This window comes from Micromys minutus (genome assembly GCF_963924665.1).
Source record: "Micromys minutus genome assembly, chromosome: 15".
Taxonomy (NCBI): Eukaryota; Metazoa; Chordata; class Mammalia; order Rodentia; family Muridae; genus Micromys; species Micromys minutus.
In genome coordinates, this window is record NC_137984.1 from 31,778,645 (window position 1) to 31,802,918 (window position 24,274).

The 24,274-nt window shown below is 44.6% G+C and overlaps 2 protein-coding genes across 2 annotated transcripts in view; one reads left to right on the forward strand and one right to left on the reverse strand.

Moving 5' to 3' along the window:
- MFN1 (mitofusin 1) overlaps positions 1-7,362 on the forward strand; it is a 40,713-nt gene extending 33,351 nt beyond the window's left edge. Inside the window, exons 17-18 of the mRNA XM_080929178.1 lie at positions 4,510-4,644; positions 6,780-7,362. Of these exons, the coding sequence (XP_080785304.1) occupies positions 4,510-4,644; positions 6,780-6,858 (214 nt within the window). The 3' untranslated portion in view covers positions 6,859-7,362. The remainder of the gene's footprint in view (positions 1-4,509; positions 4,645-6,779) is intronic.
- Positions 7,363-9,993: 2,631 nt separating this feature from the next.
- The window catches only part of GNB4 (G protein subunit beta 4), a 34,849-nt gene continuing 20,568 nt past the window's right edge, over positions 9,994-24,274 (reverse strand). The window contains exons 5-10 of the mRNA XM_080929607.1: positions 22,693-22,756; positions 20,740-20,902; positions 19,812-19,878; positions 19,522-19,723; positions 17,897-18,113; positions 9,994-14,651 (exon numbers count right to left, since the gene is read on the reverse strand). Of these exons, the coding sequence (XP_080785733.1) occupies positions 14,545-14,651; positions 17,897-18,113; positions 19,522-19,723; positions 19,812-19,878; positions 20,740-20,902; positions 22,693-22,756 (820 nt within the window). The 3' untranslated portion in view covers positions 9,994-14,544. The remainder of the gene's footprint in view (positions 14,652-17,896; positions 18,114-19,521; positions 19,724-19,811; positions 19,879-20,739; positions 20,903-22,692; positions 22,757-24,274) is intronic.

A 24,274-nucleotide genomic window follows, 5' to 3' on the forward strand; every position in this document is an offset into this window, starting at 1 on the left:
ACGAGTATTAAAGCCACCATGGCAGAAAGAGCTCACCCTGCTTCTCTTCTCATCGCTCCTCTCCTTCCCTGGTAGATAACTCTGAACATTTGGAATGTGGTGTGTCGGAGCCCTTTAGAAGGCATAAGGGCTTTTAACAAATAGTTCTTCAGCAGACCTACGTTTTGACCCTTTAGGGTGCTTGTTGTTCCTTCATCATGAAGACTGGATTTATAGAATTTATTAAGGGGCTCAATTGTGGACAGATACCTGATGGTTTTGTTTCACTAAGGCAAGGTCTCATTGTAGTTCAGGCTGGCCTCTAACTCATAATGGTCCTTGTGCCTCAGCCTGCTGAGTCCACTTTGTCCTCATGATTTTATGATGAACAGAATGTGCTTTTTACTGTTGTGGCCCAGACTTTAAGTGTGTAACAGTACTGGCTTTTAGAGATTTCAAGAGAACTTTCTTACAGGTGTAGGTCCACCCAGTTTCTTCCTTCCTGGTAATATCTCACTATTTATCTCGGCTGATCTTGAATTCGCCACATAGACTAGGCTAGCCATGAATTCACAGAGATCTTCCTGCCTCTCCTTCCTGAGTGCTGGGATTAAAGGTAAGGGCCGTACAAATATTTTGTTTTTCAGATTTATCTTGTTGGTTTGAATGCTTATGTGTCTGTTTACTGCTCTAGAAGTGCTTGGACCTGGCAGAGTGGAGCCAATGAATGAGGTGAATTAACATCTCATGCAACAGCCAACTTTATTCAGAGCATCTGACACTTTGTACTCTGAGTAAAGTGTATAATCATGAGGGCAAGTTACACGTGGAGAACCAGCTTCCCGTGGGAAAAACGTGCTTTCCATTGAGGCATATAAACAAATAGCACTAGCCAGTTGTAAGAACAAGAAACTGAGGCCACAGTCTCTTGTCTTGTTTCCTTGGAGTTTTTTCACAAGAACTCAGAATTCTCATATGACTCCATTCTTGAACTGTGTTCTGACATTTTTATGCACCACATGTGAGCTTAGTGTCCTTGGAGGTCAAAAGAGCACATGGGATCTTCTGGAATTGGAGTTCAGATGGCTGTGAGCTACCATGTGGGTGCCAGGAACCAAACCCAGGTCCTCTGCTAGAGCAGCAAGTAGTTCTAACTGTAGAGCCGTCCCTTCAAACCCCCAATTCAATATTTGCAGAAATGTATTGGGTTCCCTTTAAACCAAGGTGCAGCATTGTGTATTTAATGCACTTGAAACAGAATAAACAGTCCCAGAGGCTCTCAGCCTGAAGGGAACAAAGCAGATTACATGGAAGGGAAGGGAAGGTGGAGGTAGGTGGGACCCCAGCAGGTAACCACCCTTAGTAAAGGCTCCACGGGAGCAGCTAGCATGAAGGGTTTGAACACGGACAATAAGCAGACTGGAGAAAAGCAGTGTGCACAAGAATATGAAGAGGAAATCTCAGTGTGGACAACTGTGGATTCAAGGGATTTGATTCCTAGGACAGGGCCATCAATGTGCAGAGCTTAGAATCTGGATAACGGGAAATTTCAGGGGTGGATGTCATCAGTAGTGTAGCTCTGAAACCAATCGCTTTTAGTGGTGTAGTAAATTGAATTATTTAGACAGGAATTAACTAGTAAAACTGTTTTGAGACAAAAAGTTAAAACAAGGAGAAGTGCTATTGTTGCAACGTTGAGGACATCTTGACGGAGGGTCATTGTGGCCCTTAGGTTTTAAGGACAGACAGGATAGTTGATTGCCTTTCTCTCTAAGCAGTATGTCCATCATACCATTAGAGTCTGTGCTTTTGCATGCCGGTTCTAGACAGTTTCACCAAGTCTTACTTCTGATGTGTGCTGCTTTCAGCAATGTGGCTTTACCTTCAAGTTCTGGGAAGCAACTAAGAGCAACAGTATTAGCCTATGTAGTTTTGAGAAATCTCTTGGACTTCCTCTACCTAGCGACCCAATGGGAAGTGTAGCAGAGTAATCCGCTCTGCTCGCCTGTGGCAGTGTGAATTCTTCAATACCACCCCAGTGTTATGGATTTTTGAATGAAAGACACATATGTACAATAATATGCCCTAAGCAGCTCAGTGGTGGGGCCACTCCCAAACTTCCACGTGGCCAGCACACTCTCCCCTCTGATATTCCCTAATTATTACTTAGTAAAACCTGTATTCCATCCTGGCCACCCCAGCCCTTAGCCTGCCTGGACCACGATCCCCACTCTTACATGCTGGCTGTCTCTGCCCTGCACTTCTCAGGCCTGATCCCTGGCATGGCAGTTGTAAATCCATCTTGCCTGTGTTTCCTTACCCAGGAAATCTAAAGTCCTGCCTCTGTTTCCCTGCCCAGCCATTGGCCGTTGGCAAGTTTATTTGTCAGTCAGAACCAGCTGGGGGTAGAGACCCTCAGTACCTCACATGACAAATTCTTGTGCAGTTTTGGGAACCCATAATGCAAGCATTAAACCAAATCCACAACAGGGAGGTTTTCCATGTGTGGCACTGGGATTTTTGTTAGGAACTGTGACTCTTGTGGGGCGTATTACCAGTCCAAGTGGTGAAATTTCATTTAAATGGTGGTGGTGGTGTGTGTGTGTGTGTGTGTGTGTGTGTGAGAGAGAGAGAGAGAGAGAGAGAGAGAGAGAGAGAGAGAGAGAGAGAGAGAAAGTCCCAGTACTCAAGAAGCCAAAACAAGGGCGGGGGGCTCATGGGGAGCACTGACTGACTTTCTGGGTGTGGTTACCTTCCTCAATGTGACCTTTTCTAGTTCTACCCACTCCCCTGAAGAGTTCATGTTTTCAGCACAACAGTATTCCATAGTGTGTGTGCACTATATTTTATATCTGGTCATGGGCTGAAGGACTTTTATGTGTTCCGCTTCTCACTGTGAATAGAGTGCTAATGAGGATGACGGTTGAGCAGGCGTCTGTGGAGTGGGAGGGCCAGTCCATTGGGTGTTTGCTGAGCGGTGGGACACATGGGCCATATGGCAGGTAGATCTGATTTTAGCTTTTGGGAATCCTCCACACTGAGTTCCATGCTGGCTGCACCAGTTTGCAATCCTCCCAACAATGGATAAGGTTTTTCTTTTACCGTGTCCTCACCAGCATTTGTTTTCAGTTGTTTTGTTGATCACAACTATTCTGACTGAGGTAAGATTGTTGGAGTCAGGGAATTACCACACAAACCACTTAAACGTCTATCTCTATCAAATAGGCATGGCTTGTTGAATGCCACACCCAAACTGATCAGTCAGGGCCACAGACAAGACTGGGAGCCGAATGTGACACTGAATTAAGATCCTGTTGTACTTTTAAGTCTAAAATCCACAAATATTTGTGCCAGTTAGGATTTAGGAATAGGGGATTTCCTTAGGAACATGTTTTTGTTGTACACTTATCCTGTTTCTATTGGTTGGGGTGTTCAACTGCGGCAGGGACTTGTCTGACATTCGAGTCTTAACTTGCCAACCAGAATATTGTTTACCCATGCACACATCTCTTTCTGCTAAGCGGGATGTCATTCTCCAAGGAGATCTTGGGAACTTAAACTTTACTCCACCCTGTACTCAAAATGGAAGTCTTAATCCAAATAGCTTTTTATAGTGGGTGGTTCAGGTCCAAGCTTATTGTGGCTAACTACACAAATCAGTTCTGACTGACTTCTGTTGTGATTTGATTAGTTTCCAAGAATACCAAAGCACAGAACATCATAGCAACAGCACTAACAGTACATGAGAACGGTTCCTTATGATATTAATAGCAGCACACAATGGTAGGCTTTAACATGTCACCTATGCCTTAATAAGGTGAAACCTCAAAGTTATTCTAATTTGATTGCTAAGAATACAGACTATTTTTTGAGATATTTCTTATTTATTTTTTTTCTTTTGAGGACTATGCTCAGATCCAAAGCCTATTTTTTAATTGGGTGTTTTGTTTTCTAGAATCTTTGTCTTCTTTAGTTTTTCTAAGTTCTGGATATTAGCTCTGTCAGATTCACAGCTGTCAAAAACTCTGTCCCACCCTAAGGGTCTCTTCAGTCAGCTGACCGAGTCCTTTGCTCTGTAGAGGCTTTTTGGATCAAGATGTTCCTGAGCTGATGGAGCTCTGCAGGAAGTCCTCCTGCACTTCTGCCCTGTAAGCGCTGCCTCCTTTATTCTCAGTCTGAGCTCTGTCTCCAGAGTGAGTGCTCACACCCCTTGTGTTCACAACCTGGCGGCAGCATAGCTCTGAGCATATCGCCTTGAGGCCCAGTAACGGAGCCCATGTGCTTACAAGTGCCTCTCTGCCTTATGGCTTCCGCTAGTAAAGATTTTCTCTTTAGTTAGGTATAGTGGCCCTGCCGTTAATCCCAGCATGCCAGAGATCTCTGAGCTTGAGGGTAGCCTGGTCCAAATTCCAGGACAGCCAGGGCTACAGAAAGAAATCCTGTCTCAAAAAACAAACAAAACAAAGTTGTTCTCTTTAATATGTTTGTTTTAGAAAACATTCTTTTTTTTTTTTTTTTTTTTACTTTTAGAGAAATGGCCACCACTTTTGCTCGACTGTGCCAGCAGGTTGATGTTACTCAGAAACATCTGGAAGAAGAAATTGCTAGATTATCCAAAGAGATTGACCAACTGGAGAAAATACAAAACAACTCAAAGCTCTTAAGGTAAATCTCAGATCTGCTTGCTCCTGCTTCCTAAGTGCTGGGACTTAGATGTGAGCCAGCACTTCCTGTGTGCCAGCACTTCCTGGCTTAAGGAAAACTTTTTCACCATCAATAACATGAGTATCTAATTTTATCTCACATTCAAAATGAAGTTATTTGAAGCCACTAATAGCTTTGTAAATATAACTTTTAAATTAACTTTCTATATTACTTTAAATTAAGAATTTTCATGTTTGAGGCTAGAGAGCTGTCTCAGCATTTAAGAGCAGAGCATTTAACTTCATTTAAGAGGACCCTACTTGGGTTTGGTGGATCCCAGCACTCACGTGGACCTCATAAAACTGAAAAGCCTCTATAGAGCAAAGGGCACCCAGCAGCCCCTGTAACTCCAATTTCAAGAGAGTCTGTGCCCTCTTCTGGCTTTAGTCAGCACGAGGTAAGCAAGTGGTACATGTGCACCTCTGTAGGGAAAACACTCATAAAGGAAAAACAAGCCTGTTTAAAAAGAGAATGACTGTCCATGTTTTGGAATTTCGGTGAAAGCCAGTTGCAGCAGAAGAAAAAGGAATTTTACAGGACTTTTACTGTCTGTTAGGCTAGGCTAGTTCTCTTTTAGAGCAGAAGTTTAGTAATTAAAAATGACAGTTGGGCATTGTGGCTGTACCTGGGTGCCCAGAACCTAGGAAACAGGAGTAGGTTCACAGTCTCCTCGGGACATAGTAAGGTCAGGGTTGTAGGGCAGTGGACCATGACGGGGAACTTGGAAAGGTTGAGTGGGTTCAGAAACCTCAGCACCCACCTGGGGACGGTAGATGTTTGACCTTCTGACCAGATTCCTGGACCGGAACATGTGACCACAACTCCTCACATAAAGAACATGACCATTGGTCACGTAGCACAGAACACAGCATTCTCTATGCTAAGAGGTATCTAGTAGGAGCAGGTTCAAAGTCATCCTCTGGAACATATCAAGTCCGGGGTTAGCCTAGCCCACAAGACCTGATTCAAACACATGGAATACCCAAACTAGCCTGTTTTTTTCAGGCCTGCGGACACATGCCTCTGAAGCAGTGGAGGTGCAGGTGTCTGTTGTGGTGTATATGGATCCTCTGGGATAGAGGGGTGACAGTGCCAGCTGTCACCACTGGGCCTAAGTTAGCAGTGTTTATCTTCACGTCCTTAGCATTGAGCTGCTTGCCTCATGTGGAGGCAGGTTGTTAAACACTGCCTTAGCATCACTGCTGACTCGGGGCGCGCACTGCATGTAGCTACACCACAGAGCTGCTTTGGCGGTGTGCAGGTTGCAGACTGGCCTCATGTCCTGAATTGTAGAGTGTATATCATTAGTGGAAATGAAGGAGTTTGTGTCTGCATGCTACTTCTGTTAATGATAGGGCCTTCCCAAGTTCGGTGCCGCACAGCACTCACCTGTTTGCGTCATCACCCCTGTTAAAACTACATATAGCATTCACATCCCAAGCAGGTTTCCAACCAAGGAATAGCCCAGGCATGGAGTAGGCTGTGAGCCCTAAGTGTGGAAGTGCACTCTGTACCGTGCACAGAGCAATTACAGTGCTGCTTGCTGCTTAGCTTGACTGTTTGGAATCATAATTACCAGCTCGGGCAGGCTCAGCCCTTCTACCCGTGTTTCAGGAGGGTTGCTGCATAGTCAAGGGCATTCCTGGCTTACGAACATTTCACTTCTGTGACCTCAGTCACATGTTCAAAGACAGCAAAAAAGATTTCATTCTCTGTTAGTACATGTCCTAGAATGGTATGAGAATATGCTACATATATATGTGGCTGGCAGTTTAGTTGGGGCTTCCTCTCATAGGTGATTCGATTTCATCAAGTCCGATGAATTTTATACTTGACACAGTACAGTCACGATTGTGATGTAAGGTGTGACTCCCGTTTAAGCCGTATGTCGTATGTTAGGCTATTTTGATATTGAAGTCCATGGCTCTGGACCTTGAGGTCATACTGTGAGCACAGCAGGAGCACACATGGCAACAGCCTTGTGTGAGATCATTAGGGATGGGTGGCCGCAGCTGCTTACCGTTTGGGTAGAATGTACTTTGCTCATAGACGGTTAGGATAATTGGGTTGATGTTTATTTATTTTCTTTTAATTAGAAATAAAGCTGTTCAACTTGAAAGTGAGCTGGAGAATTTTTCGAAGCAGTTTCTACACCCAAGCAGTGAAGAATCCTAACAACAGAGGCACTGTAGGAGGAAGCGGACTTGGAAGATGGGAAATGTTACTTTTATGAAATGACCTCGTACAAATTACTAACTCTTAGTATCGATGCCTTGCAGAGATTGTGGTAATGACCTGTCTCAGGGGTTGCACCTTTGAAAAGTGTTGTGTCTTAGCATTAGTTTGGAGTAAAGACTGAATTGTTAGGGTTAAGCAATGAATTCCTTTAAAAACAGTGGAACCCGCTGTGCGTGCGGCTCCTGCAGCTCCTCACCAGACTGTCCATGGCTCTCCTTAGCTGCTTCCTGGCATCCAGGAGTTAGAGACCTTTTCATCCTTTCTCAGTGCTAGTTCCCAGATGCTTCTTTAATGGGAATAGTGACTTTGTTTATAAGCCGACTTGTTCAAACCAGGCATGTGGGCTGCACCTGGGGTCCTACAATCACTGTCCTCACAGCAAGGATGTAACCACTACTAAACAGTTCTTTTATTCCCATTAAAGCTGATGTGAAATAGTGACGAGGCCTGTCATTATACCCACGCACAAAGTGTCTGGGTCCGCTTTCTCTCTCTTTAGAAGCATTTTCAGCCTTGAGTTCAGCAAGGAGAACTTTTCTGCCTACGTGTGAAGTGGAAGGTCTGAAGGGGTAAAGATGGCCAGAGTGGGACAAAGATGTACATGGAGTGTGGTGATGTGACCATGACAATGGATCCCTAGGAGGACTCTCACTGAGGCACTGGGCGTGTCCCCACTGGAAACTTTGAATTACAAGAATTTCCTTGGGCTCCATTAAAATCACCTCTTTGGGACAGTGACATGTTTATGGTTCAGGTATTAGTGTCTGATGGGCAGCAGAATGGGAAATGCTTGTAAATAGCAGGGTGGGATTATTCTACTTTACTGAAAATTACAGTGCCAACATCCAAGCACCAGGAAGTCAGCATGGCCACCCCAGGGGACACTGCATTGCATTGCGGTGTCAAAGATTAGCATTTCAGGCTGAAAGAAGAGAAGTGTTTAGTTCATATGGCCACACCGAGGAGAGGCAAAGATACAGCAAACTCTCCAGCTCCTTCGTCCTGGAGCCTTTGCTCCATTAGTCCTCAGCATTTCCTACAGGTCTGTCTTCACAATAGGTACACCTTTGTGTTCGGTTGGTTAGTTTTGAGACAGGATTTCTCTCCGTAGTATTGGCTGCCCTGAAATGTGTTCTCTGTAGACCATGCTGGCCTCAACTGAGATCTGCCTGCCTCTGCCTCCCGAGTGCTAGAATTAAAGACATGTTCAGCCCTAAATGCACCTCTTATTTTTAAAGTACTTGGAAGACTATTATAATATTATATGTCATTACTTAGACCATAGAGAAGTTTCAGAATTACTTAATTTCTATGCAGATTGAGTGTTGGGTTGCAGTATTCAAATTTAAATCCATGTGAGTACCTTTTGCTTTTACTTCTGGTTTTTAATCCCCCAAATGGCACAGACAACCAAGTGGGATTGGGTGAAAATTACTTGAAAAACTAGCATCTAAAACTGCGGTCTGCTAACCTAGATTACAAAGTTACATGGAGCACATAATTAGCAAGCTACAGCTTGGTTCTCTAGGTTTGATCCCTGGGTTATCAACATCATTTTTAAACATGTAAGAAGTGCAGATCCTCAAGCCTCAACACAGGTATGGAATCAAGTTCGGGGTCTGCACAAGCTTCAAGAGGCCTGCAGTCTGTCCTGGTGTACTGTGAAGTCTGTGAACTGGTGTCTGTATTCCAGAATGCCTTCATCACTGGTTACGGATGTAGTTCCAGCTGATCAAGTTAACAGGTTTACGGGTGTTGAGAATGGAGTGTTGAAATACACCAGCTCCTTTACCAGACAAGGGTGCACCTGTGGCTAGTAATAGGCACTACAGACTGTGATCATGACTGTTACTGATTAGTTGCTACATACATACTTGATTTACTGTGTATGTTTACAGTATTTATAAACTTTGTATGATCTTAAAGTTTTTACAAAACATTTTTATAAGTATGCAAGCTTGCAAGATGAAAATAAACCTATCTGCATATTAGTTTATAAATGTAGCATTTATCTCAGTTAGTGACGTTGTCTCCACTCCCCTCAGTCATTTTCATGGTAGTCATGTAAGCTCTCCCATGTGGTCCTGATTACTGCACCACTACTGTACATACACTGTATATAATTTCTTTGCCCAGTCACAACGGTCAGGAGTACAGCTTGAGATGTTTTCCATGGCAGGTGATAACACTGAGTCAGGAGGAGTCCCTGAACAGACAGGACTAACACAGCACCCTCCACCCTTGGTTTGTTTTCAAGACAGTATCCCTAGCCGTACTGGAACTTGCTCTGTAGACCAGAGTGGGCTCAACCTTAGAGATCCACTTGTCTCTGCCTCCCAGATCCTGGAATACAAACTCTCCTTGTTAATCTTAAAATTGTAATATGATAATACAAGTATTTAAAAATCTATGTGATGGGGCTCACATAGAGACGGCTCAGAGGTTAATCCCAGCAGCCACACAATGGCTCGCAACCATCTGTAATGGGCTCCAATGCTCTCTGCTGGTGTGCATGAAGACAGTGACTATACTCACATCCATAAAATAAATCTAAGAAGAGACTGGGCATTTTTTAAAAAGTAAAATCTATGGTATAAGCATAATCAGCTTTTAAGAATAGAACTAAATAATCCTAAGGGAGCTACAGGAGAAAGATGTTGTTTTGAGACAGGGTCTTATGTAGTTGAAGCTAGCCTCAAACTTGTCATCTTTCTGCCTCTTATCACCCAAGCACTAGAACTACAAACCTGACTCCTGTGCCCCACTAAAGGAGGGAATGGACTGACTTGTAAGTGATAAATCCGTGCCTAACTTTAACAATAAAATAAAAGCTAGCTTTGGGTCAGTAACATTCCAATCTCTCCCTTACTGCCCTTTTTATAGAGGGGAAGGGAGGAGGAAGAGGAGCGCTGTTTAAACACAGGAAGTAGAGCTGACCATTAAACGTGACTTTAATTTAGTTCCAGGGTATTATTTTTAAAATCTTAACTAAAATTTTACTTAAAACAAGGTACATTAGCCATGGGAAAAGTACTTTATTGATTACAGTAAAAGCCTGCTGCATCTGTACAAATAAAGGAGTGAATCTCACATCTCAGAATACTGTTGAATCATGGCACAAGTCCCCTGCTCCTATAGTCAAGCTTTAGACATGGCTGACATTCATAGTCAGTTGGCTTCATGTGTTGGAAATTATTTTAGGAGAAGAAAAATGTTTCCAAGATACCTTATAGAGAAATACTCAAGCCAACTTCAAGACACACGAGGTGTGGGCTACCTCGTGCCTTCAGTGAGACAATGATACACTAGAGCGCTGTTGCAAGAAGACAGAAAAGGCCTGGACACCCTGCTGCCGGAGGTGCTACAGAGGTTCGATACATTTCATACTAGTTGAAACAAGTCTTTTCCTTATGATGCTACATTGTTACACCAGTTTTTACAAAACCAGCTAGTGGATTTAAGGGGGGGGGCACTTTGGAAACTATCAACATGGAAAAACATTTCCTAAATAGAAGACGTTCCATCTGTCTATGGCTAACAATGCTGCTTAGACATCATCCTGTGAGTACCTGTTGTGACCAATGAAAAGCAGAAGTGAGTCTACTGTGTACTTCACCTTCCACAGCGTCCAATTTAAGACTCTCCCTATAAAGGACAGACTCCCCTGTGGGTGGCTTTGACATTTCTAGCGGACTATGGTGTCATTTTAAGTTATGCTTTCCATAGTGGCCAGAGAATCAGCATCTGGACACAGTACTCAAGTACTTGTACAAGCTTGGTGTGATCTGCAGGGTCTAAAAGTGTGTTCCCTATCAGATGACAGGCCCATCTGGGGGATTGCTTATTCAATTTTGCTAAGCTAGTTAGTAAAGCACATTGCAGTTCAAAACCCTAGACGTTCATATCCGAATAATTTCCCTGAAAGGTTTCACTTTTGAAATATCTTAGCGTTACCATTAAATCTAAAACATAAACATGATTGGGGAGTACTTTCAGCAACAAAATGCTTTTTAAAAAAAAAAAAATTAAAGGGGTCTTTTTTTCCTTTTCAACTATGTGTGTGCAGGTGCCTGAGGAGGGCTTTGGATCCCTTGAAGTTAAAGGCAGTTGTTAGCCACCTGAACCAGGAACTAAACTCAGGTGCTCTGCATAACACTAAGTGGGCTTAACTACTGAGCCATCCCTCCAGCCTCTGGGATAAGGTTTCTATCCGATGGCTCTGTGCTGTCTCAGCCTCCCAAGTAAAGGATAACAAGCATGGACTGCCACACCTAGCTTCGTTTTTCCTTTAATAAGTTAAAATCCCTTAGCCTTCCAGAAACACCGTGCCATTAAATAACAGCCACTGACTAGACTTTTGCTCTTGAAGTGCCAGGCCCCAACAGCTTGCTTTTATGAATCTGTAATTCAGTATGGTACTTGTGTGTCACGATTTAAGTATGAGCTGGAAAGGGACCTGGAATATTTTAGTCTAATACCACAGCTGACAAAAATGAAGCTTGTCTGTCTAAAAGTAGATAGAGATGACTTTGCTGAACAGCATTTTGGGTGTTTACTCAACCACATGGTGGTCGGGAAGAACATATGCCCTTACAATCCTACAATATGCTTGGGGAAAGTGGCTTACTGGCATATGCCTGTAGACCCAGCTAGAGGCCAGGGCAGGAGCCACACAAAACGCTAAAACCCTTTCGGATCTGAAGGACAACTTTTGTCTGATGTTACGCATATTATGCATCGACCTGCTAAGGCACATTATGCAGGTCAATTTCAGGAACTCCCCAGCAAGCCAGTGTATTTACCTACAACAGAGACTGCAGAGAAACCCTAAAGACACCGACTGAGCAAGCGGCTTGAGTAAGGTCACTGTGGCAGCAGTTGGCACTGCGTGCATTTCGCCACATGCACATCATGGTTCCTCCCCAGCTAGAGAGGAAGAGAAACTTGTTCCATACAAACTTTTACTAACATATATTTTAAAGTGTACAAATGTTTTGCTTGCATGTATGTATGTGGGTAAGGAAGTCAGATATCCTGGGACTGAAGCTGCAGACACTGAGCTGCCATGTGGGAATCAAACCCAGGTCCTCTGCAAGAGTAGCAAGTGTTCCTAACCGCCATCTTACCAGCCCTAAGTAACATTTAAAAATATTTAGGGCCATAGAATTCTTTTAGTATAACCACACACAAATACACTCCACTGGAGACTGGACCTGCTCTACCCCAGATTAAACCCTTTGTACATAATAGAAGTGCTGTTTTGAACAGCTTTTTGCAATGAATTCTGAGCTACACAGCAAACACACACCCTTCTGGGGATGGGCATAATCCTCTAATGTATCTTCTCTGGCTTGGGTGGGCAGGCTGCAGATGTATCACAGTGACAGACCACTTTCTGGGCTTCAGCAGTCAAATTTTCTTTTTCTTAAAACGACGCCCTATTTGAGAGCACTCCCCATTTCACAAACACAAGAACAAAGGGGTCCCACAAATTAAGGTACACATTTGCACTTGCCATTACTGGTCTGTTTCTCTTCAATCCTGTATCTCAGTTCACCTCTATCCTGTAGGGAGCAGACAAAGTCCGGAGTGACTGCCACATCAAGGCCCCTTGCCTTAGACCCACGAGAGAATGACAAAGCCCTCCTGGGTTGAATTTGAGTGTTGGCAGTATTGTGTAGAACATGCTCACCTTAGCTCCCTGACCCTCATCCCCTGATAGCTAGAGCCTGAAACTGCTTTCTCACAGGGACAGCTCTCAGATCAGTTAAACCTGCTGCACACCATGAATTCTTCCTCCTTGTTCATCTGTACACAGCAGCACAGCTTCTTTGTGCTTTCTTCACGGAATAAACTCTCTGAGCCTCTGGGCGCTGGTTTCGCCATCTGAGAGCCCAGTCTGCCCAACCCCAGATTTCCTGTCTGTGTTCTTCATTCCCTTCCTTCCCCAGTCAGCTCAGACCCTGGAGCTGTGTAGGTTAAGGCTCTTTCCACTGCATTCTCTTAAGGTCAGCTGACCTTAATAAACAAAACTGGTGCTGGTGCGGTCACAGCTATACGTACACACGGGCACATTCACAGTACAAAGAGAAAACTCACGGATGCAGTTTGGAAGTATAAGGTTACAGTTACAGGTGATCCGCTTGAACAGAGAAACTGCTCAACGGTAGCTTTACAGTGTGTTCATATACATCCAAATAACCCAAGGAGACAGCACCAGCAAGACATAACAGTCTGCTATTGCCATTTTAAGTCAACAGGAAGAAAACTGAAGAGGAGGGGTGTCTGTTCAGTTGGGAGGCTGGACATCCCAGTGACAGACATTTTCCCAAACAGTTGACGCAGCTTTGCTGCCAGCTGAATCCCTTCGAAATAATGCTTGAAGCTCAGGGTTGGTCAACTCAGGACTAGCTCTGCAGTAAGCGCCTTACACGGCGGCGCTATGAAGCACAATGCTATATGGCAGCGACAGCTTTGATCCAAGGAGCCAGGATGTACTAAGTAGAGCACTTGGGCTAGTGGGCACCAGGCCTGGATTTCTGCAGCACCACAAAAATGGAAAAGTAAAAGTTCACGGGTACAAATAGTTTATACCTGTTTCTACGTTACACAGAATTCATAAAGCCATCATTTACATGTGTGTATATGTGACATATAAGTCATATATATAGTTGTCCCAGGCGAGTGGATGAGTTTACATTTCTCAAAAATGTGAAACGTGAGACACTGTTTCCTCCTGTTACAGAGAACACCAGACAAGAGTCTTCAGATGCAAAGATAAATCAGGTTTCTGTCAGACTTCTCAAATTCTACAAACTTCACCCCAGAAAGCAAAATTAACAGCAAGGTCCAATGGTTCAAATGGCTGAACCTCTTCAAATACCAAAAACTACAAGGCAGTGTCCACTGGTTTCTAATGTAATAAATTGTAATGGCATTTCTTCAGTGTGTCTCCTAAGTCAAAGTGAAAATTTTACCCCCTCGCCTTCGTATCACCTGTCCCCTCAAAGGACTAAAAATGAACATTTACTTAAATTCCTAATGTGGCAAAGATGCATGAACAGTCACTGGGTCCCTCAGAATCACCCCACTTTCAGCCCCCCTAATCATGAAGCAGTCAGGGACTCTCAGCTTAAAATGTGATGTCAGAATCCAAGGGACTTCCCTCAGACAGCACATATATCTACAGTATCGCTTCTGTCTATCACAGGCCCTCTTCCATGACAACACTTGAAAAATGTCACATTTCTCATATATACAAAGTTCAGTGGTAGTCCTTAACAAAATGCAAACACAAATGGTTGTCTGCTATAAAGTGTGCACGCTGATCTACAGAAAAACAATTAGCACAGGCAAGAATCTGTCAGGTTATAAGTCGACACAACCGCTCAATGAATACCCTGGCCTTCAACCGCAGCAAGCGATCTCAGTCTTGATTGTTTCTTGGACCGCCATTTTTGTTACAAGAGTTCCAATAAACTACAGTTTATTGAACGCCGCTTTTTATATATAGTCACCCCAATAGAAAAACTTCATCTGCAAATTGAAGGTAGAGGCTTTTTCCCCCTCACAGATGTAGCATGGATTTCTCCAGGTATCACTGGAGAACACAAAACATAGCCCTCAATTCCAGATTCTAAGGAAACTGTCCCAGGAGCCTGTGGCCACAGCCATGCCGTCATTAGTCACCCCTAAGCAGCTGACACGGTTGTCATGACCAGCAAGGACACCTGCCAAGAAAGATCAATACAGAGTTAAAAAGGAGTTTTAGAACTTCGAAAGCTGGTCACAACAATGCAGACAGTGACTGAAAAACATATTCTGGGGGAACGGCTGCTAGGGCAAGTCAGGCATGTGGATGCGACACACCATAAGCTATGGGGATTTTGTGTTTTCAAACTTTGAAAAGTTATAGTCTTAAAAAAAAAAAAAAAAAACAGAATTAAGACAGGGTCTCACCTAGCCCAGGCTGATCTTGACCTTGGTATGTAAGCCACACATCATCTTCAAATCCAAATCCTCCTGCTTCTACCTACAAGTGTAGCTGGTGTTTTGTAACTTCTCTATCTAGGAAATCATGCAAAGGTAAATTCCACATCTCCAGTAAGTTCATGATATACCAGTTTTGTACCAGTATTTTTATTCTCCTGAGAAAACTGTCATCTCTGATGATTACTGCCTTACTATGCTAACCTAGGCCTAGTCCTGGAAGCTTCTAGCCTCCATACAATCTAATCTAGGCCTTGTTTTCTGCCTCTGAGACTTGCTGCTGACTAAGTAAGCTCACCTTTTCTTGTTCTCTCTGAACTCTGGCTGGCTGGTTCAAGTCAACTGTTCTGAACCAAACTCCTCTCTCCATGCTGACTGATTCATTCTGGCTTCTCTCGGCTTCTCCTGAATTGCTCTTCCTGACCTCTAACTCTGGAAATATGTTCTAACCTTCTGACTCCTTGTCTTCCCCGGTGTCTAGCTTGTTCTCGTCAGCCTGTCTCTGTACAACTCCCCTGTAAAACTGCTTCCTTCCTGCTGCACGACTCTCTCCCAAGTAGTCTCCCTCTAACATGTCCTGTCAAATTTTTCTCAGGTTCATCACTTTGTCTGCCAGTCAATTAGGTATCATTTTCAGACATGGGTGCTTCCTTCTACACACTAACTTTACTCCCATTGTTTGGGATTAAAAGTGTGCACTAAGGATATGTCTGCATTCCATCCACAGAGATTACATGTGTGCGCTAAGGGCTGAGCCCCATGACAACTAGAAACAGGTTTTTCCAGTAAATCGCATAAACTCGGGGTTTACCGTGTGACAAATACGGTTTTATTACTGAGCTGCGCTACTTTCAGTAAAAACAGATTTTTGAATGGAAGTTCAATGCAGCATGCTTTTACCCACAAGAACAAGGCAGTTGCCTTCTATCCTGTTTCCAAAAAATACCAAAACATTTAGTTCTTTTTGTTCACCACCAAACACAGACATTGGCTATACTTCTGTGAAGCCACTGGGCTCATCAAGTTGGGTGTGTTTTGCAGCTCACCGATCCTGTTTGGTGTACAGAACAAAATGAAGAATTTTCAAGATTCGAGGGAGGGAAAAATGCGAATGTTCAAATAAATGACAACATATTAGCTCAACATCTCTCTAAACGTATTTCCAGTCCCAGAAGTTTATCCTCTTTAGATACTCCCTTCACTGTTCCCAGTCTGGCTCTGTTTAGCAAACCTGCCATCATGAGCTGAAACTGTAAGTAAGAAGAGAGCCTTTCCTGTCACCAAGAGAAGACAGTAAGGGAGTGCCTCCGGATCTGGATTTGGCTTTAAAGTGAGACATTCTGCTACCAGCAAAGCAAGCCTGAAACTCAAGCATACATTAGAAATGTGTTATGGATATGAACGGACTGAGAACAACCAAATACCTTATGGAGTCACTGGCACGGGGACAACAGGGTATTTTCACAAATCTACTTGCAGAGTATAACACTCTGAACTCTAGGGTTTGACGGCAGGCTACAGAAAGTGATTTCTGAGAGTACCGGGGGCCTGGGTGTATGGAACCCAACAACTCCGAGGGGTTCTAAAGGTAGGAATTGAGCAAAAGAGACACAGGACAGCAGCAGAGCTGTAAGCTACAGGTGACATCCAGGAGTCCTCAGTGGCGGCAGCTGGGATCTCTGAGACTAAGCAGGGGCAAGTATGTCAAAATAGGACTGTGTAGCAAATGGCCGGTAGAGGTGACATCTGTCAGTCTGCTCTTCTTCCATGATACCAGTCACATGGCCAACCATCCTATGCCAGCATAAGACTAGAGATTTACTCACAGGGCTGCTAATTTATCTCCAGACTGGGCGGAAAACACAGGTGAGACTAAAGAAAACGGAGAACAGAATTGGTTTGCTAAGGGCCGAGCCCAGCTCTCCTCTTGAATCAGTCCTGAATGGTACTGGCAGGCACAGGGGAGATCTTTCAGGGGAGAGGTATGTGTGTAAAATACAAGGCAGTAACATGGGCATGCACTGAAAGTTTTGTTCTGAGGTACGGTCTTGCTGAGGCTTGCCTTGAACTTGTCATTCTCCTGTCTCTGTCTCCCAATCATTAGGATTGTAAGGCGTACCCTACCAGTTTACCCAGGGGTGCATAAAAGACATTTACTGTCATACTCAAAAACCACATGCAGCCATTTGGTTATTAGAGTGTAATTTTAAATTATTTTAGTTAAAATTAAAAATCACTTCATTTAATTCCAGTCCCAGTGTGGTTGCTGGGCTGCCTTTTAACTGGGACCTGCGGTGGAGGGTTCCAGTTAAGGTGTGGAAGAAGACCACAGAAAGCACGATCCCTGTCCGGTTAGAGGGATGATGGCGTAACCGTAAGTGGCAGCTTAGCTTGGCAGGATAGCGGGGTTCACTGGCAATCCCAGCATGTGGAAGGCTAAGGGAGGGTGAGGTAGGGCCCAAGGTCAGCCTGGGTTTCACAGTGAGTTTCAGGCACTTACACTGCAAAAGCCTGTCTCAGAATAATAAATAAGCAAACAAGACCAGAATGTGAAAAAAGGAGGCTGATTTGTGAATGATTGCACTGATTTATATTTATGAATTTTGACCTCTAAATTTATCATTATAAGCGCTAATGTAATTTTTAAAAACATTTGTTTTATATGAGTATACTGTAGCTGTCTTCAGACTCACCAGAAAGGAATTGGATCCCATTACAGATGGTTGTGAGCCACCACATGGTTGCTGGGAATTGAACTCAGGACCTCTGGAACTGAACTCAGGAACTCAGTGCTCTTAACCGCTGAGCCATCTCTCCAGCCCCCTAACGTCATTTTTCAGTATGGTATGTGACCTAACTACCATCTAAGGTAAAGAATATGAAGAAGAGCCACTCTGGTGCTATTCTGAAAGCTGCAAGATGCCCAGGAGGCCTTAGTGTCTTTAAGCTTCCTGAAGACAGAGCCTGCCTTGGCCGCACTACTCACCTGCCCGACCTCCTTTCAGAGCGTCCCACACACTGCAGTTGAAGTCGTCATAGCCGGCTAGCAGGAGGCGCCCGCTCTTCGAGAAGGCCACAGAGGTGATGCCACAGATGATGTTGTCATGAGAGTACAGCAGGAGCTCCTGGTCTGCACGGAGGTCAAAGAGTCGGCAGGTGGCATCATCAGAACCAGTGGCAAAGGCATATCCACTAGGGAAGAACTAGAAAGAAGAAAGGAAGGCACGAAAAACCATGGAGGTGGGGCACTCGACACTGGGGATGTGGCGAGGCTGAGCTACTCCGGAACAGACTCATGGAGGCGGGGCACCTGGGATGGGAGGTGAGGTCCAGCGTGCTTACAGTCGAACCCTGGTCGGTGACTGCTGAGTTTGTTTCTTTCTATGTGAGACAGTCTCTTACCATGTAGCCCAAGCTGGCCCAGAACTCACAACGCTTCTGCTTCAGCAAGGGCTAAGACCAAGTGCTTGCCTTGCATACATGAGAACATGAAGATTTGAGGACATTGAGTTTGAACTCCCAGCCTCCTCTATGATAAGTTGGGCATGGCTGAGTATGTTTATAACCCCAGCATGATGGGCAGAGACAGGCAGATGATCCTGAGAAGTTGCTGACGAACCAGCTCATTCAAGAAGGCAAGCTTCCAGTTCAGTGAGACTTGTCTTAAAGTAATTAGGTAGACAGTAATAGGACAGGGCACCCACTCCCGTTACGGCCTTTGCATGCACACACACACACACACACACACACACACACACACACACACACACATGTGCATATGGTACATATGTACCTGACCTCACTCACATGCAAAATCTAAAACAATGATAGTAATTAAACAAATTCACTTTGAGTAAAGCAAAACAAACAACCATAAGCATCTCTCTGGCTTCCATGAGGACCTGGGTTCTGCAGGCCCCGGTGGCAGGTGGGCTGGGAAGGTGAGTGGAGAGGAAAGAAACTACACAATCCAGCAGATAAAGGGAAAGCGGCTGAATAAACTTAACATTGCTCCTGGTTTTTACTCAGAGCTCCTGCTGCTGATACAGAGGACTGGGGTTCAGTATCCAGCACCCACATCAAGCCCTTTACAGTCAACTCTAACTCTAGCTCCAGGGGATTTGATGGCCTCATGTGGCCTTCAAGGGCACCGGCACACACCTGTTCAGATGCCCTCAAATGTTAGGTCGAGTGTGATGCTCGCCGACATTATGCGCCTTGATCAGCTTCAAAGCTGGTACGTGGAAGAGCAGACACCTCTCTGCTGCGGCTGTCTCCAAGTACCACCCTCCACAGAAAGCAGCACCGGCTTTCTTACTGCACCCCTGCGTGGTTGCCCTCAGTACAGGTTAACCGCGCATCTAGACACTGAGCACTCTGAGGCTGTCTGCCCACTGAAGAAAACCCGTGGGAATAAAGTTTACAGCTTATCCAAAAATAAGCACTCAGATTTGAAAACCAAGTCCTCTAGACAGAGTAAATTTTTGAGAGGTGGAAGCAGCCAGATCAGGGAGATCGGCAGTTCAAGGTTATCCCCAACTACACAGGAAGTTAGAGGCCATCCTGGGCTACATAAGGCCCCGTCTCACAAACAAACGAACAATCACTTACGCTGACAGCATTGATGTCGGAGATGTGCCCCGTGAAAGACTGTCTACACATTCCGTCCCGGATATCCCACAGTTTTGAAGATGCGTCACAAGCACCAGAAATGAAGGTCTTCAAGTCGGGACTCAGTGAGAGGCTCATCACGTCACCCGAGTGTCCCGTGAAGGTTGTGGTCTGCTGTCCGGTCTCGATGTCCCACAAAGCACTGTGACGAACACAATCACACACACACAAATGACCGTCCCTGCCCGTGGCTGTACCCACCAACTCAAGCTTCCCTTGAATAAACTTACCAAGTCGTGTCTCCCGAACTTGTAATGATGTGTCCGTCATCTAAGAACCGGCAGCAGGACAAGTAGCCTGCAGCAGAGAGCAGGCCAAGGTCAGGTCATCTCTGCTCCGGGGACCCAGAAATGGGACAGAACCTCTCAACTCAGCCACAGTGCCTCCTCAGTGGTACAAGACCTTGCAGCCTGACACTAGTTCCTTCCACCCTTCCGAGGTATTCGCTGTATCGGACACTGGGCACTCAAAGGGACCCTTTGAGTATGGCAGGCTAATAGCGTCCCGGTGTGTTTAACTGTGACACTGTGACACAACCCTGTCATCCTCCAAATCTATGCTTCAGAACCACACAGCTGAATTTTCAGAAATTATGCAAAACAGGGCTTTATTTTCAGTATGTTTATGACAGCGTGTAGGCTGCAGGTTAGATATACCTACGGCACGGCGCTCCTTAACAAGTACCTCTAACCTGCGGCAGCACTGGAGAAGACCCCACAAGTACTGGAGGCTTTCTGGAAAATGCTGTACTTGCACGATTCAAATCCATCAGCAGCCCAGGGCCTGACAGTAGCAGGGAAGCACCACTCTAAGCCTCTGTAGCCACAGGCAGGATGAACGTGAGTGACAGAAACTCCCTAAATAACACAGCCCGCGGAGCAGGCGCTGCTGCAGGGACAGAGCTTCTGGTGACATGAATGAACCCCAGTACACCTCCACCGGAGAAATCTCAGTGAGATCAAGGCCCCAAATGGGATCCCCAGCCCCAAACTCTAGCAAGGAATGACCATCATCATGTGACTCTGAGAGTCCCTGCCTTTTAAATCATTGTAATTCCTGCTTCCCTCTTCCTCAAGCCACCTAAGGGAACGCAATCTGCCGTGTGTTCTTGGTCAGGGAGGGAGAAGGCCGAGGACAGAGCGGTGCTAAGCCTCTCACCTGTGTGCCCAGGTAGCTCTCGGCTCACTCGAACATTCCCCTCACGGGTCTTCAGGCTGTATATGGAGCAGATGTTGTCTAAGCCTCCACAGGCGACGTAGTTCCCAGACGGGGCATAGGCACAGGTCATCACCCATGAGGACCTCAGCGGGATGGCATGCATCTACCACACAAAGAACGTACAGAGGCACAGGGACTGTTACGGGGAAAGGCTTCGAGGGCCGTCAATATGTAATGCATTCCTAAGCTTGCTTCTCATGGGGCAAGCTCCGCTAGAAATCACACACATCTAGGAATAAACACAACAGGGAAAGGAAGCCATGAGACCTGGAAACACCACAGGAACCCAGGCTGTCCCTCTGGATGTTAGCAGGTCACATGGAATTGAAGTGTTCCTGTAATTACGTGTGGTGATGTGCACTAAATGCAGGCGCTCTGTGAGCCACAGCTATGGGATCTCCTGGGGATGGGGTTATAGGGCGCTGCGACCCCTTGATGCAGGTTCTTTTAACCATGCAAAACCATCTCTCAAGTACCACCCCACTCTCAATTTTTTAAAAAAAATAAAATTGAAGTTATATGGATTTCATTTTTGTTTGTTTTTTGAGGCACAATCTTAATATATAGCCCCACCGGCTTGGAATTCATTTACATAGACCATGCTGAACTCAAGGAGATCTGCCTGCCTCTGCCTACTGAATTAAGAGGCAAAATAGCAATAGATATTTTAGCACATTAATGTTCAAACGAGGTCTCTCCTACATCTAAACACAGAGCCGTGAAGAGGAATGGACGGGGAAGTAAGTATAAGAGGCAATCGGAAGGCGGCCCGCATGTGTGCTCTTGTAGTAACGGCACACACTCCAGGATCTCAACGAGGGAATACAATGGTGTAGGCGAGCCAGGAAGCAGGCTGAGTGGAATAACAGGTGTGTATCAAGGATGCCCCCAGCCAGAGTATCCATGCATCCTGTGATACTACCCTGCTTCCTCTTGACCTAACGTGATATCGGAAAAGTGTGTTTGGTTTTTCCATTGTGTATTCGTTTTAGAGAAATGGATTTGGGTGAGACTAACTTAATACCAATTAGGATACGAACGAAAACTGTTAGATCACAAACTTCATTTCTTTTAAAGTCTCAGTCAGGCTGAGCGTGCAGCTCAGCAAGGCCCTTAGTCTAAGCCTCAGCACTTCAGAGGGAAAGGGCTTAAGTTATTTATTGTTCATTTTGCCAAACACTGGTTTGACTGCTTAGTCAATTACTGCTAATGTATGCATCTGACTTGTAAGTATGTCCCCCAAATTTTCCCTGTTACTCAACAACTTGAAATCTTTACTCTGGGTACAGTAAAAAAAATGTTTTGTTTTTTTTTTTTTTTTAACTACCAGATCTCAACCAATTCAATGTTTCTATTTTTAAGTAATCCAGAAAAAACAAAACAGTCTCTGGAGTAAGGCAAGGAAAAACTTTCCGGTAGCCATCTACCATAATAAGAAACAGAGACAGCACTGTTGTTTCATTCCAGGAACTGGGAATTTTAAAGGTTCTGGTCTATATAAAAGTAGTGGTCTTCAAAACCAGGTGTGGTGTTTCATGTAGAGGTAGAGGCAGGAGAATCAAGAGCTGAGGGCCAGCCTCAGCTACACTGTGAGTTCAAGGCTAGCCTAGGCTAAATAAGTGCCTGAGGAAAGGAAAAAAGGAAGGAAGAGGGGGGAGGGAGGTGAAGGGAAAAGAGGGGGAGGGAGAGAAGGAGGGAGAAAAGAAAGACAATCAAACACATAATGAAATTGTTATTGTAGCAAAAGAATTCAACATTAAATCAAACATGTCATAAAAGCTGGTCTGGATCTAGAATAAATTCATCTCAGAAAAAGGGACCCCGAGTAAGAAAGAACTGCTAGGCAGTAAAACAAATACAAACTCATTTAAGAGAAAGATGAAGAGATTCTACCTTATTTGTTGTATAGCTATCCCAAATAATTAACTTTCCATCTTGGGAAGCACTGACTAGCAGCCTAGAGGAGAAACACAAGAACAATTTGACATTGAGGTGGGGAAAGAGTTAATTAGTTACGCATTTTATCTTTGAAGGACACTTCAGAAGAAAAACACACCTTCTTAAAAATATGATTTATTTTACTAAAACTGTTTACCCAACTTCTGAAAACATTATGGTCCACGCCAAACACTTTAAACAGGAATCATAGTATTTAGTCACTGACTAAACGTGTCTCTGTTCTACAGTTTAATTTCTCCCTGGTGATGTTTTAGATACCAATGGGGGTTTTAGTCGGTGTTAGTGGAGTGGCTCAGTACTGACTAGCCCAAAATCCACATTCCTCCAGCCCAGGATGCCACTCAGGAGCCTTGGAGTGCCAGGCAGTGCTGTGGGCATTGTACAGGCCAGTGTGGCAGGCAACTGTCACCTTGTGGGGATAAGCCACTTGCTGTGCTTATAACAAACCAAGTAAGTCCCGGATGTCAAAGATATGATATAAAAAATGCCACAGAGGTTAAAAAAAATTATGGCTCGTTGCATGAATTAATGGAGAATCTGTGGGAAACAGAGTTTTAAGTTTTTTTATGTGTGCTTTTAATTATGTACATGTGCGTTTGCACACATGCTCGAATGCAAGTGTCACAGGAGCCAGAGGTGTCAGAGCCCCTGGAGCTGGAGTTACAGATGTGAGGGCTGGGAATCCAACTTGGGTCCTCTGGAAGAGCAGTCCCTATTCTTAACCACTGAGCCTCTCCAGCTCCTGAAACTGAAATTTTGAGGGCAAAGGATACAATGTATTCTAGGAGAGGGATAAGAATGATGGAGCCCAGGACCCATGGCCTTGTAGTCACGTGGCTGAGAACATGGACCAGCTGACAAGAGGCTGGCTTTCACTGCTTTACCAGTTCTGGACCATGTGCTTGCTGAATTTCTTTTCTGTTGTGGGAGTTGCTTTTTTGTTGCACATAAAATGTAAAAGATACAAAAGAGGTATAATTATGAAAACCTGCAGGCAAAAGCTTTGCTCTAACCGTGTTTACAGAGGGGGAGGTCCAAAGGTAGCTGCAGGGACCCAGGGAAACTTGGAAACCACCTGCACCCATGTGTGCTGGCGGAAATCCAGACCCTCCAACTGCTCAGCAGAACACACAGGAATAGGAGGCAGACTCCTGGGTGACATTCTTGAGAAAAGTTTTAAGAAAACAGTCATTAACGTTGCTTCAGTAATTACATCTGGGGTCAAAAGTCTGCAGTATCAACAGGGCATTTTAAAAAACAATGTTCAATCATATATATTTATGTGTGTGGATATCAGAGGCCAACTTGGAGGAGCCAGGTCCCTCCTTCTACCATGTGGGGTTCTGGGGAGCAAATTCAGGCAGTCAGAAGGCAAGAGCCTTTCCCAGAGTCACCTCATTGGCCCAGGGCAAAACATTTTTATCTTAAACTTAAAAAAAAAAATCTTCCTTAGCTTTATGTTAATTGTCAATAATATAATTTTATCTATGCCCTTCTAAGAGGCAATACACTATGC